The 17,500-nt window shown below is 35.5% G+C and overlaps 2 protein-coding genes across 4 annotated transcripts in view; one reads left to right on the forward strand and one right to left on the reverse strand.

The window, feature by feature from the left end:
- The window catches only part of LOC136832090 (perilipin-2-like), an 11,502-nt gene extending 5,088 nt beyond the window's left edge, over positions 1 to 6,414 (forward strand). Inside the window, exons 4-8 of one of the 2 annotated variants that reach the window (XM_067092726.1) lie at positions 98 to 211; positions 906 to 1,032; positions 2,732 to 2,871; positions 3,809 to 4,135; positions 4,695 to 6,414. In XM_067092726.1, the coding sequence (XP_066948827.1) occupies positions 98 to 211; positions 906 to 1,032; positions 2,732 to 2,871; positions 3,809 to 4,135; positions 4,695 to 4,901 (915 nt within the window). In that variant the 3' untranslated portion in view covers positions 4,902 to 6,414. The remainder of the gene's footprint in view (positions 1 to 97; positions 212 to 905; positions 1,033 to 2,731; positions 2,872 to 3,808; positions 4,136 to 4,694) is intronic. The other variant, XM_067092728.1, reaches the window with a different exon arrangement.
- Positions 1 to 17,500, reverse strand: part of LOC136832092 (perilipin-3-like) — a 95,721-nt gene that overhangs the window by 31,289 nt on the left and 46,932 nt on the right. The window lies entirely within an intron of this gene.

Consider the following 17,500-nt stretch of genomic DNA (forward strand, 5'->3'; position numbering starts at 1 on the left):
ATAATAATAATAATAATAATAATAATAATAATACACTGCCATGTGTATAGTAAAATTATTATTATTATTATTCTTGTTATTATTATTATTTCTACAGATCATACACTCGACACGACAGACGATGCTGAGGGCCGTAGCCGGCGACAACGGCACTGTACCAGATTCGTTTTCTGAAGCTTTTACTGCTAGAGCCAACCAAGCAGTAAATATCGTTAGTCCATCTCTTTATTTATGATGATTATATTTATAAGTCTGCCATTCCAGGGTCACGTTTTTCGATAAAACTCATTGTAAAATCATTAAGTTCTGACATTCAAATTACTTCTTGTGGTTGGTTCGGTTTTATGAGAACTTTCTTTGAATGGCAAACTTGAGGCTTTATGTATGTATGTATGTATGTATGTATGAATGAATACATATATTATATCTATATATTATATATATGTGTATATATATATATATATATATATATATATATATATATATATATATATATATATATATATATATATATATATATATATATATATATATATATATATATAATGTCCAATCTTCTTGGACCAATAATGATTTATGTTTTTCCTACGATGCATTTTCTTATTATTTAAAGTTTTTAAACCATGTTTATCACTGAATATGAATTAGGTCCCTTTAATATGTCTTGACAGAACTGGGTATTATAAACACTGTATTAATTTCTTTATATGCCAAAAACCTTATTGTAAGAGTAATCAAACTGAATGAGTAAGGAATTTTAATTTCCACAAGATGAACAGAGCAAATTCAGTTGCAACTTTACCAAAGTATCCCCAAATCTCATGTCGTTTTCTTTGTCAAATACTATTTTCTATGACGTCAAGTTCCAATTCTCTTTCTCTCTCTTACCTTTTCATACTGAACAGGCTGAGTTTATGGCTAACAGCCGAGGTGGCACTGTTGTCATGAACGCGGCCGAACAGATGCTGACATCAGCCCACGTCCTTGTTGACAACTATTTTCCACCTCTGAGAGGAGATCGCCAAGGAGCAGGTATGAATTATTAAGATGCACAGAGAAGCTGGTCGCTGGAATGAATGGATTTCGGTATCTCTTCGTTAAAGAGTCCCCACAAGGGGTAGGACTGTCAGTATACCTCACACAGTGCACTGTAGGCGTTACTTAAGGTTCTTTGCAAGGTTCCTTCGGCCCCTAGTTGCAACCCCTTTCATTCCTATTACTGTACCTTCGTTCATACTCTCTTTCTTACATCTTACTTTCCTCAACACTCTCCTGACAATTGTTTCATATTGAAGCTGAGAAGTTTTCCTTCTGTTACACCTTTAAAGCCTTTTTACTCTCAGTTTCCCTTTCTATTCTGAATGGCCTCTTCATAGGTCCCAGCTATTGCTCTTTGGCCTAAATTTCATAATCAAATTACAATTCACTAAAGAGCAGCTCTCCACGAATGAGTTGTTTCCCAGAAAACGTCCCTTGTGTTGGCAGCCGATTCACTTCACCCCACGACATAATCAGACCACCTAATATAGGTTTCCTTTCTATGAAACAGGTATTCTTGCGTCTCCCACATTTCCTCAAAGGCGTCTCAATTATTATACCCTTCTGAAGGGCTTATTTTCTTCTAAACACCCACTTAGTATTGTTAGGCCTTCGGTTGTCGTATTTCCTGCACATTCACTCGAGATGATCTAGCAATGCTTTCCCAGTCTGCTCATTTCACTAACCATGCACAGTCTTTCTTCCATGAAGATCCCAAAACACCTCACATAACGAAGGCTTTGTTTAGCCCGGATCTACATCCCTCCTAAGAAACCTAATTTTAGGTTAATTATACACTATTCTATAACTTGCAGGCGTTCTCTCCATCTTTCGACTATAGCCTGCACTTCACCTCTCGTGCGTAATACAGTCCCACATCCTGTTACGGTTTTACAACTGATCATTCATTAGACCATCTTGTGCCCCCTGACTAACTCATATTCTGAGTAACTGTTTCCATTTCTACAGTTAAACATTTAATGACCCAATTTTCAATCTGTGATTTTGAGACAGCACGCATATCAATCAACTTCTGTTTAATTCAAAACCCGCTGGATTCGGTATCTCTGAGTATTACAAAACTTTATATATGCGTCTTCTGTATATTTCTGTTTACTTACTTTATTATATAAAATATAAAATACCATTGAAGACTAAAAACTTTCTCTCAGGCGTATATAAATACAGCGAAGGACTGTCTCACTTATAAATATACCTTGGTCACATGATTTACTTTGATTATGAATAGCTCTGTAAACAATTTTGTGCAAGAAAACTAGAGAGGATGTTCTTCATTGTAAGTTTTTGTTGTTGCTCTGTTATAATGTTACTGGAATTGCTGTAATGTTACATTTAGGTTTTTTGAAATAATTTATTTCGCTATCCATTCCTGTAAAAAGGACGACTAATACACTATATGTCTTGGCATATCAATTTAGACTTGAAATAAATGCACATTTTGGAAGTGACACACCCAAAGGAATCTCAGTTCCAGATTTCCCATGAGGCAAAGACTGTGTGGTCTACAGAATTAGCCACGGGGCAGGGAACACAGAACACTTTCAAAGGTTAGGCTAGCTCAGTTAATGACTAGGGTAGTGCCTTGCCCAACCAAATTAGCATTTTTTTCCTTGGTACATGTTTTCCAGTCCAGAATCTGTCGTTTAATTGCCTCATTTCTGTATGTATTCAGGGGTTCCACATGGAGGTGTACTGATCAAAGTGACTTCTCTCCTGAATAAGACTCAGCAACGGTTGTACCGTTCTGTGTACGTATTGATCCGCCCACCTAACGATCGATCACTTGATGGCCCTATTTCTGTTTCTATGTTGGTAAGTTATTGTCTATTTTTACGTACAATGTTGAGCTTAATTAATGATGTTTCTTAAATTTTTTGTTTTGCTTGCTGTAAAAGTTCTTGTGTTAATGATTTATTGCAAAGGAAAATGTGCTTTCTTTACCATTAATCTCTTGTGTTTTGTCTTTTTGACGAATTTGCAATGTATTTTCACTGTCTGAAAATACTGCTTTAGGTTACTGTTTATGAGGGTAAAAAACTTTACAAAGTCTGAATAACTTTAAAGGATAAAATGCACGCAGTGGTAAGTGACACAATTATGCTGCTGTATCGCAAAATACATTCCAAAATCTGCGAACAGATCTGAGAACTAGTAAATGCCCAAGGCTTCAAGATTGTGCTTTTAGCAACAGGATATTTTCCTGTTACTGTTCAGTATTACCAAAGTAAATAGAACATCTTTGGACCAGTGGAGTGTCAGAATAGTTTACCAATATTTTGCTGTTTCCTCACCCAGCTACCAAGAAAGCCTTTGACCAGTATCCTAAAATTTGATACTTTAGTTTTTCATATCTAAGATGTCCTTGCTCTGAAAAACCAAGTGAAATGAGTAATGGCTTTTCACATCTGTTGTAATTTAGAACCATAGTTGCAGACTTTGTTGCTGATTCCCATTGTTCCTTAATGCCATACAGCACCAAGAGGACCTAAAATGTGCAGATTACACTATTTTTACGCTAATTTTGTCATCAAACGAATTACCACCTCACCACAGCCTCCTCGTATGGGGCTAGTGGTGTCACTGCACATCGCATGCACTGTAGGCATTACTAAAAGTTGTTTGCACCGTTAGCTTTTTCCTCTGCTTTCATTCCCACCCACTTTCTTCCATCCAAAAGTGCCCCGGTGCTTGGCTTTATAGCGAAAGTTTTGCATATCGAATCACCCACCACCACCTCCTCTACTTCCAGGTTGACTTCGGCCGCCGCACCGCTGAAGAACTGTACGCTGAGTTACTTCGCGAACCCTTGAAAGACGAGCCTCAGAACCCTGGGATGGCAGTGGCTCGCACCACCGTCAAGCTCACCAAACAGTACACTGACCAGGTCAACGAGCTTCTGAAGAAGCAGATGGATAATGTGAAGACAATGGACAGGGATGCCATCATGCAGATGCTGCAGAACTCCATCAAGACCAGTTTGGAGATCACTTCTAACACTGGCTCCTACGTCCAGGGCGGTCTGAATGCAGTTGTAAATGCCATTGGCAATGTTGTCCAGAACGCTGGAAGTTACAGGGTATGTAGTAATCCAGATGCCCTTGATTTCCATTGCTTGGCATATGAGCATAGCAGGAATACTATAGATGCCATTTATTGTAGAATTTCAGATCTCATAACTACATAGGTCTCAATTTTAGATCCCCTAAGTAAAGAAATGTCTTTATTGAAAACTTAGGGAACTTACTGACAATCAATGTCACACTCTACAACATTATTTTCATAGTTTATCTTCTAGTTATTCTTGAAGTTAGGTACAAACATGAAATTCTGAATTTTTTTTTTATCACAGAAGTCTGTAAGTTTTCTTTGATGATCTGCAACATTTTCTCAATAGATTTCCTTCTAATTATGCTTAAACCTAAGTAAAAATATGACATTCTGAATTTGACTACAACAGTCTTTGAAAGTTTTCTTTAAGTTTATATTAAACTCTCCTGTGATTTTCATGAAAACTTTCCACATACAGTGCAGAGTAAAACTGATCTCAGATAGTATCTTTTATGGGAGGCAAACAAGCATACTTTCCTCAAAAACTTTTCGATCGCATCTAACCCTCTTGTAAATAACTCTCACAGACTTACGTCGAGGACATGCTAAGGAAAGCCATGACAGACTACGAGAACAAAGAACGAGCAGCCAGGGCTGCTGCAGCAGCGGAATCCTGGAGGAAAAAGAACAACATGGAGAGAGTTGTTTCTCCCCCTCCTCCTCAGGAAACCTACCGTAGACTGTCCAGGTCCAAGTCTCCTGTCTGGGAAGAAAGAAGAGGAAGCCGCAGCTAAGAAGGAGTCGTGGAGTGCTGGACCTGACCTAACCTAACCTAACCTAATGAACCGAACCATTCCTGATGTCTTGGCCTATAGGATTAAATGTGTGATCTAGTCTTCGCTCTTAGTTAAGGTTGGAAAAAGTGATTAAGAGAGGTCATTTACACATCTGTTCTGTAGTGTTTGTTTGTAGAGCACTCTTTCGAGAACTGGAAGGCTTTTGAATTTGTGTAGATTTGATACGTAGAATGCATGGCTGAATGTACCACTTAGTAAATTGCTCAATATCGATTCTCTCTTGTACTTTTTTCTGTTGAAAGTAAATTACAACAATAGAAGTATTTGTATGCTTGTATATGCCACTTAGCCACTTAGAGAAAGGTCTTTGATTTCTATGTTGAATTGCATTTCAATTTGAACATACATATTTGCACGTTTTTAGCTGCTGTAGAGAAAGCTGAGAGATCAGATGAAGATTAAAGTATTACTTTGCTCTTAAAGTCAGAATGATGATGACTTCCCTCTTGCTGAAAGCTTTTAACTTCTTATTTTTCAATGGGCACAGGAAAGGGGAAAATGCTATATTCTTCCATGGACGACTTTGGTGTTGAAAGGTTACGAAAATGAACACCATTTCAAACGGACTATAAAGTTGCAGAATTTCTAACGACTTGAGATACGATCATGACACTACGGCAGAGACACTACAAAACACTGCCTTGCAGTTGAGGAATGGAATAATTATGGAATAATAATGAAGTTATATTATCTTTTTCAATGAGAAGAAGGGTTAAGGTGAAATGGATATAATGAAGAATTAGAAGCTAAGGTTGGATCATGGCAGTGAGACGAAAGTATTTAAAGAGTAGATCATTGTATCGCGGAATAAGAATGCAACATTCTATAACTGTTAGTTACACAAACATCCTACAGTGAAGGGAAGGGTTAATGTGAAATGAACATAATGAAGAATCAAAAGCTTAGAGTAGCTTCTTATTATTTTCTTTATCTTCTATCTACAATGCTAAATGATTCTGCACTTTTAAGACTGAATAACCTCACAAGAGCATCGAAGAGGAAATTATTAATTAAACAGGTGACAAGAGCATTTCATATTTACTAGATTATTTGTGACAAAATAAAAATTTTAGTCGAGCGTTATAACTGGCCTTCATTGTAACCATTCCTGTGACTCTGCCCCTTAGGATTTTCAGCTGAAGGCATACAGAAAAAGAAAGAGAGAAACAATAACAGTATTTGCACGACTTCCAGAGCACGATTGAAAACTACTTATAACTCCCAAAAATAAGAATGTACTTTTATACACTGTTCTCTAGTTTTCAAAAACAGGGCTTCCTTGACGGAGTTCCCGGTAATTCCTCTCTCATTGTGGCAATACTAAGTTAGTTCTGCATTTATTGCATTTATTCTGTAGACTTTAGCGTACTGTAAATTTTATCATTATTTGGATAAGTGTGGACTAGTAGATTTCAGTTCATTATAGTAAATAAAGGATCAGAATAGATAATGACTTACTTTTTTTTTTAACTTGCTTGAAGTAAGGTAAACATTTTGTAGTGGGAGCCAATTCATTCTCAACTTAAAAAGTTCCATTATATAATTTACTGGCAATGTCTTCCTTTACTGCAAAACTTGAATTAAAATCGGTCGATGACTTCTGATTTGGAAGAACACTCACACACAGACACACACACACACACACACCCGCAGAGAGAGAGAGAGAGAGAGAGAGAGAGAGAGAGAGAGAGAGAGAGAGAGAGAGAGAGAGAGAGAGAATTTTAATAACATTGATGTCTTCAATTGGAGTCAAGATTTTTTTTAACATAAATTCATCAGTAATACATTTCACTGAATGTTTGGTTTAAAAAGTTCTTTATCAAGAATATAGAACCAAAATAATGAGACAAGATAAATAAACTAAGAATTACTTTCATTCCCGTCATGAATTTAAATAAATACTATCAACAGAGCGCATAGTGAAAAACTTTAGTGAAAATTCCCCCCACCCTCCACCCGGCCCAGCAACATCCTCCCCAACGACTTTGTAGCGCCAGGTTTTATACTGCTCGCTTTGCAAGGAGTTTTATCTTGGCTACAACTAGAACTTGGAATACTTTATTCCTGCTCTTTTTGCTTATTTCTTAGTTCGAAGAGTATCGGTTTTACTTTCTATTCCTTCATATTCATTCATTCACTTTGGATCCCGCTTGGGTTTGTTGTCAGTCGACTCTGTCCAGAGGGATTTTCAGCTGAAGACTACAGAAAGAAAAGATAGATAAAAGGAGACTCATATCCCAGTTATATAAGAGAGAAGTCATTAAAGACGCCATTGGATAGCATGTACATATTACCGCTATCCTTCTTAGCACTGAGGAATTATGATAAATTGACTGGATATTAAATAAAAAAAAAATATATCACCAGTTACTCAGTGCAGTCAAATGATCTATATAATGGCACGGAAACGTACTTTACAAACTGTAGCAACTGTTTGAAAATGTCATGATGACGAACTCCTTTTATCCACAAATCCTTTGTTGATATACCAATTGAATCCGATACTTTTCCTGTAAATAATTAGTGACTTTGATAGGGACTATTTTTGGCCTGCTTTGGTACAAAAAGTAATTGAACATCTGACCTGTATCATACTGTAGTAATCATACTGTTTGCGAAATATTTTGTTTTCTGTCACTGAAAAGAATAACACTATTTGCAGTATGGTAATTGTTATGCTCAGCCAAAGTTTAATTATAAACTTATTGGTTACAATGATGTACTGGAAAAGGATATATGTTTTCTATCATTTAAAAAAAAGCTTCATTATTTGCAGTCTCCGTAGGGGAGTAGTGCCGTCAGTGAACCCCACGTGGTGCACTGTAGGCATTACTGAAGGTTCCTAGCTGCAACCCTTTCATTCCATTCACTGTACTTCCATTCAGATTCCTTCTTCCAGCTTGCTTTCCACCCTCTTCCAACAATTGTTTCATAATGCAACTGCGAGGTTTTTCTCCCGTTACACCTTTTAAACCTCTTACTCTCAATTTTCCACTCAGCTCTGAATGACTTAATAGGCCCCAGCGCTTGGCCTTTGGCCTAAATTGTATATTCTATCTATCTGTCTATCTATCTACCTATCTATCTGTCTATCTATCTATCTATCTATCTATCTATTATATGCAGTTGACTACTCGTTTCTGTAGGCTTAGTGACTGTAGGTTTTCCATAGGACAGGAAAATTAAATTGTATGTGCAACCACTGCAACCTAGAGTTTTATACAATTTCTCTCTCTCTTTTTTTTGTTTTCCTTTGACCTTCCTATCTTTCCATCATTTGCAAATGATATCTATTTTGGCATACATTATACTGCGGATTCCGTGCATTTTTTTAGTCATTGTTTCCATCAAAGGTGGTATGAGAAATACATGAGGTAAATTCATGCAACAATGCTTATTGCAGTTTCTCATGTTACCTGTTATATGCATATTCTGTACATCACACACACACACATATATATATATATATATATTTTATATATATATATATATATATATATATATATATATATATATATATATATATATATATATATATATAATGCAGAGAGAGAGAGAAGAGAGAGAGAGAGAGAGAGAGAGAGAGAATAAAATAAACATATTCAACTATTCATGCTCATTTGTTCAAAACCATTCGTTCACTTAGGCTTTAGCCTTTTGTTACCTCACTGTGCTTTTAAAAAATTTTGTCTAAATGTTCCATTGTCTTCATCGCAACAATTTTGAATAATTTTCATTATTTTAGCTGTTTTATTCAGAAACTGCCAAGGAAAGGCTTAGGAGATAAGGCCATCAAATAACTCGTGAAAACTAGTTTTTTTAGAAATTTTTTTTTCTCCGAACATAAGTTACCTCGATGCAAACAGTCCTACCCATAAAGAAAGGTTGAAAATAAGTGAATATTCCGCTGTTTATAAAGGAGGTTTTTTTCAAAAAAATTTTTTTTTTTTTTGCATGCTACGACGTAGCAACGACTTTTAACTCCCGCCCCACCCTTACCTAATATCCACGTCTCTCTCTCTCTCTCTCTCTCTCTCTCTCTCTCTCTCTCTCTCTCTCTCTCTCTCTCAAAACCTCCTTCCCAAAGGAAGTAATAGGAAGAACTACCAGATGTCACCACCTGTTTGGGGATTCTCGCAGTCTCCGTTTGTGCCCTAAAGAAGAAGAAGAAGATGAAGAAGAAGGAGGAGGAGGAGGAGGAGGAGGAGGAGGAGGAGGAGGAGGAGGAGGCGGAGGCGGAGGCGGAGGCGGCCCTAAGGGAGATGAGAAAACAACGACGTTATCTCTCAAATGGTAAACAAACAACAAAAGTCAAAGGAGACGCAAGGGAAAGACAAAGATAAAAATAAAAATAAAAAAATAAAAGAAACAAACGAAACTAAAGTATATGAAGCAGATAAACAGAATAAGGAAACAGGCAAAAGCAGTTTAGTCATTGGGTTTTCATCTACTTTTCAGAAGTAATTACATCTGAATATTAGTTTTTTTTTTATCTGAGTAACAGAGGCACTTTCACTTTATTGGTAATGTGTATCTGAGTGTTGGGGCATTTTATTATCATTGATTATCTATTACTCAGAATTATTTACATGTATGATTTGATATATGAGTTTTGGATGTGTATCTACAAAACATTATTCCTTTGATTCTCAGAATTACTTTCTTGTATTTATATATACTCATTTAAGTTATAGGTGCTCTGCAATTTCTGTGCTAATACTCATTTAAGTTTCAGACGTACCTCATTTTCTATGCTAATACTCATTTAAGTTCCAGACGTACCTCAGTTTCTATGCTAATACTCATTTAAGGTTCAGACGTACCTCAGTTTCTATGCTAATACTCATTTAAGGTTCTATGCTAATACTCATTCAAGTTTCAGATGTACCTCAGTTTCTATGCTAATACTCATTCAAATTTCAGACGTACCTCAGTTTCTATGCTAATACACACAGAAGTTTCAGAGATGCGTAATTTTCTATGATAATACTCATTGACATTTCAGAGATGCGTCATTTTCTATGCCAATACTCTTTTTAGTTTCAGAAGTATGTCAGTTTTCATGCTAATACTTATTTAAGTTTCAGAAATACGCCAGTTTCTATGCTAATATTCACTTAAGTTTAAGAGGTACGTCATTTTATATACTAATACTCAGATAATTTACGGAAGTACGTCAGTTTCTATGCTTATGCTCACATACGGGTCAGAGTTACGTCAGCGTATGTGCTAAAACTCATATAAGTTTTAGAAGTATGTCAATTTATATGCTAAAACTCATTTACGTTTCAGAGACAATTCAGTTCATATGCTAATGTTAACATTGGTTTCAGAGGTAATTCCATATTCAGATGAATATTCATCTGGTGTCAGAGCTATTTTCATTTTTATATGAACATTATTCGGGTTTTAGATGAAATTCTATTTAGACATCGAGACTAAAATAGGTTTCAGAGATATGCTTAATGGACGTTAATGCTCAGGGACGTTTCAGAGGCAATTTTAATGAGATAATTTTCAGGTTTCATATGAAATAGTATTTACCAACGTGGTTTCTCAAGAACTTGGAGTTAGCACAAGATTAAGAGCGACTAAAGCTAAATTCGAAATGTCATCGAGATAGTTCTTAATCTCTTGCAGGATATCATACTTTTTCTATATTTAACGAAGCTTATTTCCCCAATTATTTGCAGTGAAATAATTTTCATCGCTGAAAATTGCTAAGAACTCGAAGTCTCTGCCTGATTCCGAATAATTGCAAAGCTACTTGATCAGGAAATATTATCATTGACTTTAATAACAGTTGCTTAATTGGGTCATGCGAAGGATGCGGCAACACTACAGTAAAACCTGCCATAAACATGTCGGCAACTTATCAAACACATCACAAACATGCTGAATACAAGTTAAAAACTTGTTGGTGGTCCTAAACCAGTGGATAATCACACGATTATCCAGCAATTGCCAAAGATATGTTCTTTACTAAGGTCGTAGACTTGTTTTTAACTTGTATGTGATGCGAGTGTGAGATTAGAATGCATAAAGAGTATGGCATTCAACCATATAATTCATTTCACGTGAAACATGACAGAAACACATGTCAGCAACTTATTATACACAAATCACAAACAAGTTGAAAACAAGTCATTGAGTTAGGTGTTCCTAACCAGTGCTTCATATGACTATCCAGGATTAGGAAAGACACGTTCTCAAATTACTGTCGACTTGTTTTCAACCTCTTTGTGATGTGCCTGAGATAAGTTAACGACTTGTGTTTATTTCCCGTTTTGCTGCAATGTTGTTGCTCCCTAGAATCCAGAAAGGGTATGGACCACGACCTTGTAATTTTGGGGTAGCGTTGTAATTCATATCACACGAGACTGCATGAACGCACGTTGGAAACTTGTTGCACACACATCACGAACATGTTGAATACAAATCGTCGACTTGTTGGCGATCATAACCAGTGCTTCTTACAATTATCCAGGAATTACCAAAGATACGTTTTCCAATTACTGTCGTCGACCTCTTGTCAAATTGTTTGTGATGTGCGTGTGTGAGACAAGTTTCCAACGTGCGTTTATGTCATGTTTTACTATAGTGTGGAGGCACCCTTAGAACAAAGAGAGAATATGGCCCTCTACCATGTAATTCATGTCACTTGGAACATGACACAAACACATGTTGGCCACTTATTGCCCACACATCACAAACAAGTTGAATACAAGTTATCTACTTCTTGGCAGTCCTAAATTCAGTCCTTTATACGTTTATTCAGCAATTGCCAAAGATGCCTTCTCCAATTACTGTCTTCGACTTGTTTTCAAATTGTTTGTGATGTGCGTGTGTGAGATAAGTTTCCAACGTGTGTTTATGTCATGCTTTACTGCAAAGAGACCTGATCCTTAGAGTACAGCGGAGTATGGACTCGCAACCATGCAATTAAGGAAGCAACGTTGTAAGTCACGTCACGTGAAACAGCCTCTGCACTTACACCAATAAAACCTCATTTGAATAAACCAACATGACATCCTGCACAAGCCAGAGGTCTCAAAATGCAGCCACGACCTCGTAAAAGAGAAATACATCTTGTAAAAGAGACTTGTGTCTTGTCTTTCCTGCCAGACAGACAGACAGACAGACAGACAGACAGACAGACAGACAGACAGACAGACAGACAGACAGACAGACAGACAGACACGCGCCCATCTAACGCGACTGTAAAGAGAGAGGCAAACAAGAGAGGTTTATTATCTGGTGAAATGGCGCAAGAGAGTTCTCCTCCTTCATCCTTTTCCTTCGTAGGAACCCGCTCCCCAAAGGCCGATGGGCTCCTGAGTTCCTTTCTGTTTGTCCCGGATGCCCTCGGGATCAAGCCAGCCCCTTCCCCCGCCCCTCCACCCCCAAAACGAAGACCACAGAACAAGATGGGCTCTGATTACGCCGTAATGATATCATAAGGACGTGCATTACCCTTAGTGTAATGGATAGTTCTCGATCGCGTTATCTGATCGTTCTTGTCTTATCGAAAGCTTTCGGAGACGGTGCTGAAATCTCTTGATAATAAATCAGACAGGATGGATGGATGAATGAAGACATTCCGTGTGTTTGCTAACCGTTCGTCAGGACTTGAAGGCTTTTGGGTGTTGCAGATACATTATTCATTGTGAGTGAGAGCAGTGGTTGTATTTACCATTCCACCATTACCCATTACACACCACTTCGCCCTCTTCCAACCCCATACACATTGGGACAAAGGTGGCTTTTAATAGATATCAAAGGCAGTGTTTCAGTTAATGTTTTAGTCATAATTTTTTCCTTCATCATCTGATTACAGAGAGCTTTCGGGAATCTGTTCGATTTCCTATACATACAGTAACTGTGGATTTGTTTATTATTATTATTATTATTATTATTATTATTATTATTATTATTATTATTATTATTATTATTAAAATTATATTATTATTATTATTATTATTATTAAAAATATGAGACCTACTCCTACGGAACAAATTATTATTATTATTATTATTATTATTATTATTATTATTATTATTATTATTATTATTATTATTATTATTATTATTATGAGCCCTACTCCTACGAAACAAGCGCACGGGGGTCATCGACTTGAAATGCGTGATGGACAGTAGTGTTATTTGTATACATAAATAGATCTGTTACACAACATTTACATCTATCACCGCCCGAAATGTGGTCCACATGATACCATCATCGACTTGGGACGATGACTTTACATTGCGTTCAGATAAGGCTGTTTATACATTAGTCTTTATCTTGCCATATTAAATGACAGCATTTGTCTAAGCAATAAAGAAACTGGGTAATGAGAGACAGTAATTTCGGCTTGTAATTTAGTAGGTCAAGATCGTTATTGACAATATGAATAAGCAAAGATGAATAAAGGCATAATCCAAACAGAAAGCATTTGGGGAGAAAGCTGAATACATAAATTTGGAAAATGAGTCGAGACTGCCTCCTTATTGATAACATGAATGCGTTGATGTAGATTAATGTATATATACCACCCTAATGCATTCAATATTTTACTTACATTTTTATCTATTTATTAATTCGTTAATTTATCGGGTTTTCTAATAACTTTCTGTATTTCCCTTTACCTTCTGTTACTTCTTTCGAATGAACACCGTCATATTCTTTGGAAGCTTGAATTTGGTCAGTGGCCCCTGTGGTGGGCTTGTCCCATATGAATAGGGTTCATCGTTTGAATAATAATAATAATAATAATAATAATAATAATAATAATAATAATAATAATAATAATAATAATAATAATAATAATCTAGACAAAAAAGCGCCGTAGGAGAAAACTGAAAAAATGAATTAGCAAAATGAGAATGGAGATTGACAGAAGGCTTATCAGCCCGCCATGGAGTAATCTATCTTATACCCTGGACCAACCACATATACTACAAACCAGGGTGATAAAATAAATCAAAATACCACGACGAGAGATAACGAGAAAGAGTTATGTTTGGCTTTATTTTTCGCCGGGTTTTTTTCCTTTAATCTCCTCCTCTGCGAGAGTGCCACCTTCTGAGTTATGACCAGGGGTTGAGAAGAAACGAAGAAACGCGATAGGGTCATCTAAACAAGCGTGTAGTTGTTTAGGAAAGATGCGTGTCATGGAGATTGATGGGTCAGAAGTGCGTTTAGTTCGTATCAGCACTCATCAACTGCATTTTCTGCACACGGGGGTTGGGGTGGGGGGTGGGAACCGTTTGCTGTAGATGTAATGATGATGGTGGCTTCGGACGTTGGCGTATCATGAGCAAACTTACGTGAAATATATTGATAAAAAAGCCATTCTTGTTCGGTGTGATTGTTGATGATAGGTCTTTCTGCTGTCAATGCAGTGATTGTCTTATATTTTCTTTATTTTTTCTTTTCCCCACTTCAAAACAAAAAGTTGTTTTGTATTTTGTTATTATTATTATTATTATTATTATTATTATTATTATTATTATTATTATTATTATTATTATTATTATTATTCAGAAGATGAACCCTATTCATAATGAACAAGCCCACCACAAGGGCCATTGACTTGGAATTCAAGCTTCCAAAGAATGCTATTATTATTATTATTATTATTATTATTATTATTATTATTATTATTATTATTATTATTATTATTATTATCCAGAAGATGAACCCTATTCATGATGAACAAGCCAACCACAGGGCCCATTGACTTGAAATTCAAGCTTCCAAAGAATGTTATTATTATTATTATTATTATTATTATTATTATTATTATTATTATTATTATTATTATTATTATTATCCAGAACCCTATTCATAATGAACAAGCCAACCACAGGGTCCATTGACTTGAAATTCAAGCTTCCAAAGAATGTTATTATTATTATTATTATTATTATTATTATTATTATTATTATTATTATTATTATTATTATCATATTATTATTATTATTATTATTATTATTATTATTATTATTATTCATTATTCAGAAGATGAACCCTATTCATAATTTACAAGCCCACCACAAGGGCCATTGACTTGGAATTCAAGCTTAAAAATGTTATTAAATTGCAATTATTATTATTATTATTATTATTATTATTATTATTATTATTATTATCCAGAACCCTATTCATAATGAACAAGCCAACCATTGACATTGACTTGAAATTCAAGCTTCAAAGAATGTTATTATTATTATTATTATTATTATTATTATTATTATTATTATTATTATTATTATTATTATTATTATTATTATTATTATTATTATTATTATTCAGAAGAAACCATTCATAATGAACAAGCCACCACACACCATTGACTTGAAATTGAAGCAAAGAGTCTTGCAAATTATTATTATTATTATTATTATTATTATTATTATTATTAATCATTATTATTCGAACAAGTGTAACCACAAGACCTGAAATTCAAGCTTCCCAAAGAATATTAAGGCGTTAAAATGAACCAGGAACAGAAGGTAAAAGGGAAATACAGAAAGAAAATTAGTTATAGGAGAGGCGGATGAATTAACAAATAATTATTAATCCTTATATTTCTCTATTTTCCGTCATTAATTTCCTTTCGTTGCAGGTTCCTCTCTCTCTCTCTCTCTCTCTCTCTCTCTCTCTCTCCACTCTCTCTCTCTCTCTCTCTCTCTCTCATTATGCCAGCTTTTTTCCTACGAAAATCATTCTTAAAATTGCATCAGAATGAATATCAGCCTCTCTCTCTCTCTCTCTCTTTCTCTCTCTTAACTTTTCTCTCTCTCTCTCTCTCTCTCTCTCTCTCTGTTGATCTCAGATGTGCAAAGCAATATAATTACAGTTGCTTTATCTTACCAAACTCTGTAACCAATGCGACTCTTGAATATTAGACAATAAATTTTTGCCTGTTTTTGTTAAACAATTCGAACTTGCTGGTCTGGAAATACCGTATATTAGTTATATTGTCAAGTACATGCTTAGAAAATGCCTTGAATATTTTTGAACCTTGATGTTGTTTTTTCAGTTTTTTAATTTTGTTCTAACTGTTATTGCTTAATAAAGGTCTAAAATATTTCTTACACGACATAAATCTGCCATTCTCAAATATATAAGTTTCAATATCAATTAATTTTGATATTAATGTTAATTAATTTTCATTTGGTATGCAACCCTTGACAGGTAATAATAATTAATAATAACTCAAAGAACAAAAGGAGAAAGGAGAGAGAGAGAGAGAGAGAGAGAGAGAGAGAGAGAGAGAGAAGAGAGAGATGTATTTTCCCACCAGACCAATTATCCGTCGACATCTAACGTAAACAAAAGGCAAAAGAAGACATCTGTCGGTCAGGGCTTCTCAGGGACACTGGGAAGGGAAAATAATGAGCCGGGTGGGGGGAAGGTTACTTACTGTAGGCCTAACGGTTTTCGTGAAAAAATTCCTCCAAGAGACTTCTAAGTACAACAGCTGTTTAAATTCTTGATTGGGAAAAAAAATGTGGGTTATGTCCCAAAGGATGGGGATAGTGCCGTTAGTGTGCCTCACGCGGTGCACTGCAGGCATTTACTTAAGGTTCTTTACGGTGCACCTTCGGTCCCTAGCTGCTACACCGCTTTTCATTCTTTTAACTGTGCCTTTATTCATATTCTCTTTCTTCCGTCTTACTTTCCTTAGCTCTTTCCTAACAATTGTTTCGTAGTGTAACTGCAAAAGGCTTTCCTCCTATTACGCTTTTAAAAATGCGAGGTTTTCCCCCTGTTACATCTTTAAAAATGCTAGGTTTTCCCCCTGTTACATCTTTAAAAATGTTAGGTTTTCTTCCTGTTACACTTTAAAAAATGTTAGTCTTCCTTCTGTTACACCTTTAAAATTGCAAGGTTTTCCTCCTGTTACACCTTTAAAAATGCTAGGTTTTCCTTCTGTTACACCTTTAAAAATACGAGATTTTCCTCCCATTACACTTTTTAAAAATGCGAGGTTTTCTCCTAGTTACATCTTTTAAAATGAAGGTTTTCCTCCTGTTTCACTTTTAAAAATGTGAGGTTTTCCTCCTGTTACACGTTTAAAAATGTGAGGTTTTCCTCCTGTTACACTTTTAAAAATGTGAGGTTTTCCTCCTGTTACACTTTTAAAAATGCGAGGTTTTCCTCCTGTTACATCTTTAAAAATGCGAGGTTTTCCTCCTGTTGCACTTTTAAAAATGCGAGGTTTTCCTCCTGTTACACGTTTAAAAGTGCGAGGTTTTCCTCCTGTTACACTTTTAAAAATGCGAGGATTTTCCTCCTGTTAAACATTTAAAAATATGAGGTTTTCCTCTTGTTACGCCTTTAAAATGCGAGGTTTTCTTCCTGTCACACCTTTAAAAATGCGAGGTTTTCCTCCTGTTACACTTTTAAAAATGCAACGTTTTCCTCCTGTTACACCTTTCAAAATGCTAGGTTTTCCTTCTGTTACACTTTTAAAAATGCGAGATTTTTCCCCAATTGCACTTTTAAAAATGCAAGGTTTTCCTCCTGTT

This window comes from Macrobrachium rosenbergii, chromosome 49 (genome assembly GCF_040412425.1).
Source record: "Macrobrachium rosenbergii isolate ZJJX-2024 chromosome 49, ASM4041242v1, whole genome shotgun sequence".
In the NCBI taxonomy this organism is placed as follows: domain Eukaryota; kingdom Metazoa; phylum Arthropoda; class Malacostraca; order Decapoda; family Palaemonidae; genus Macrobrachium; species Macrobrachium rosenbergii.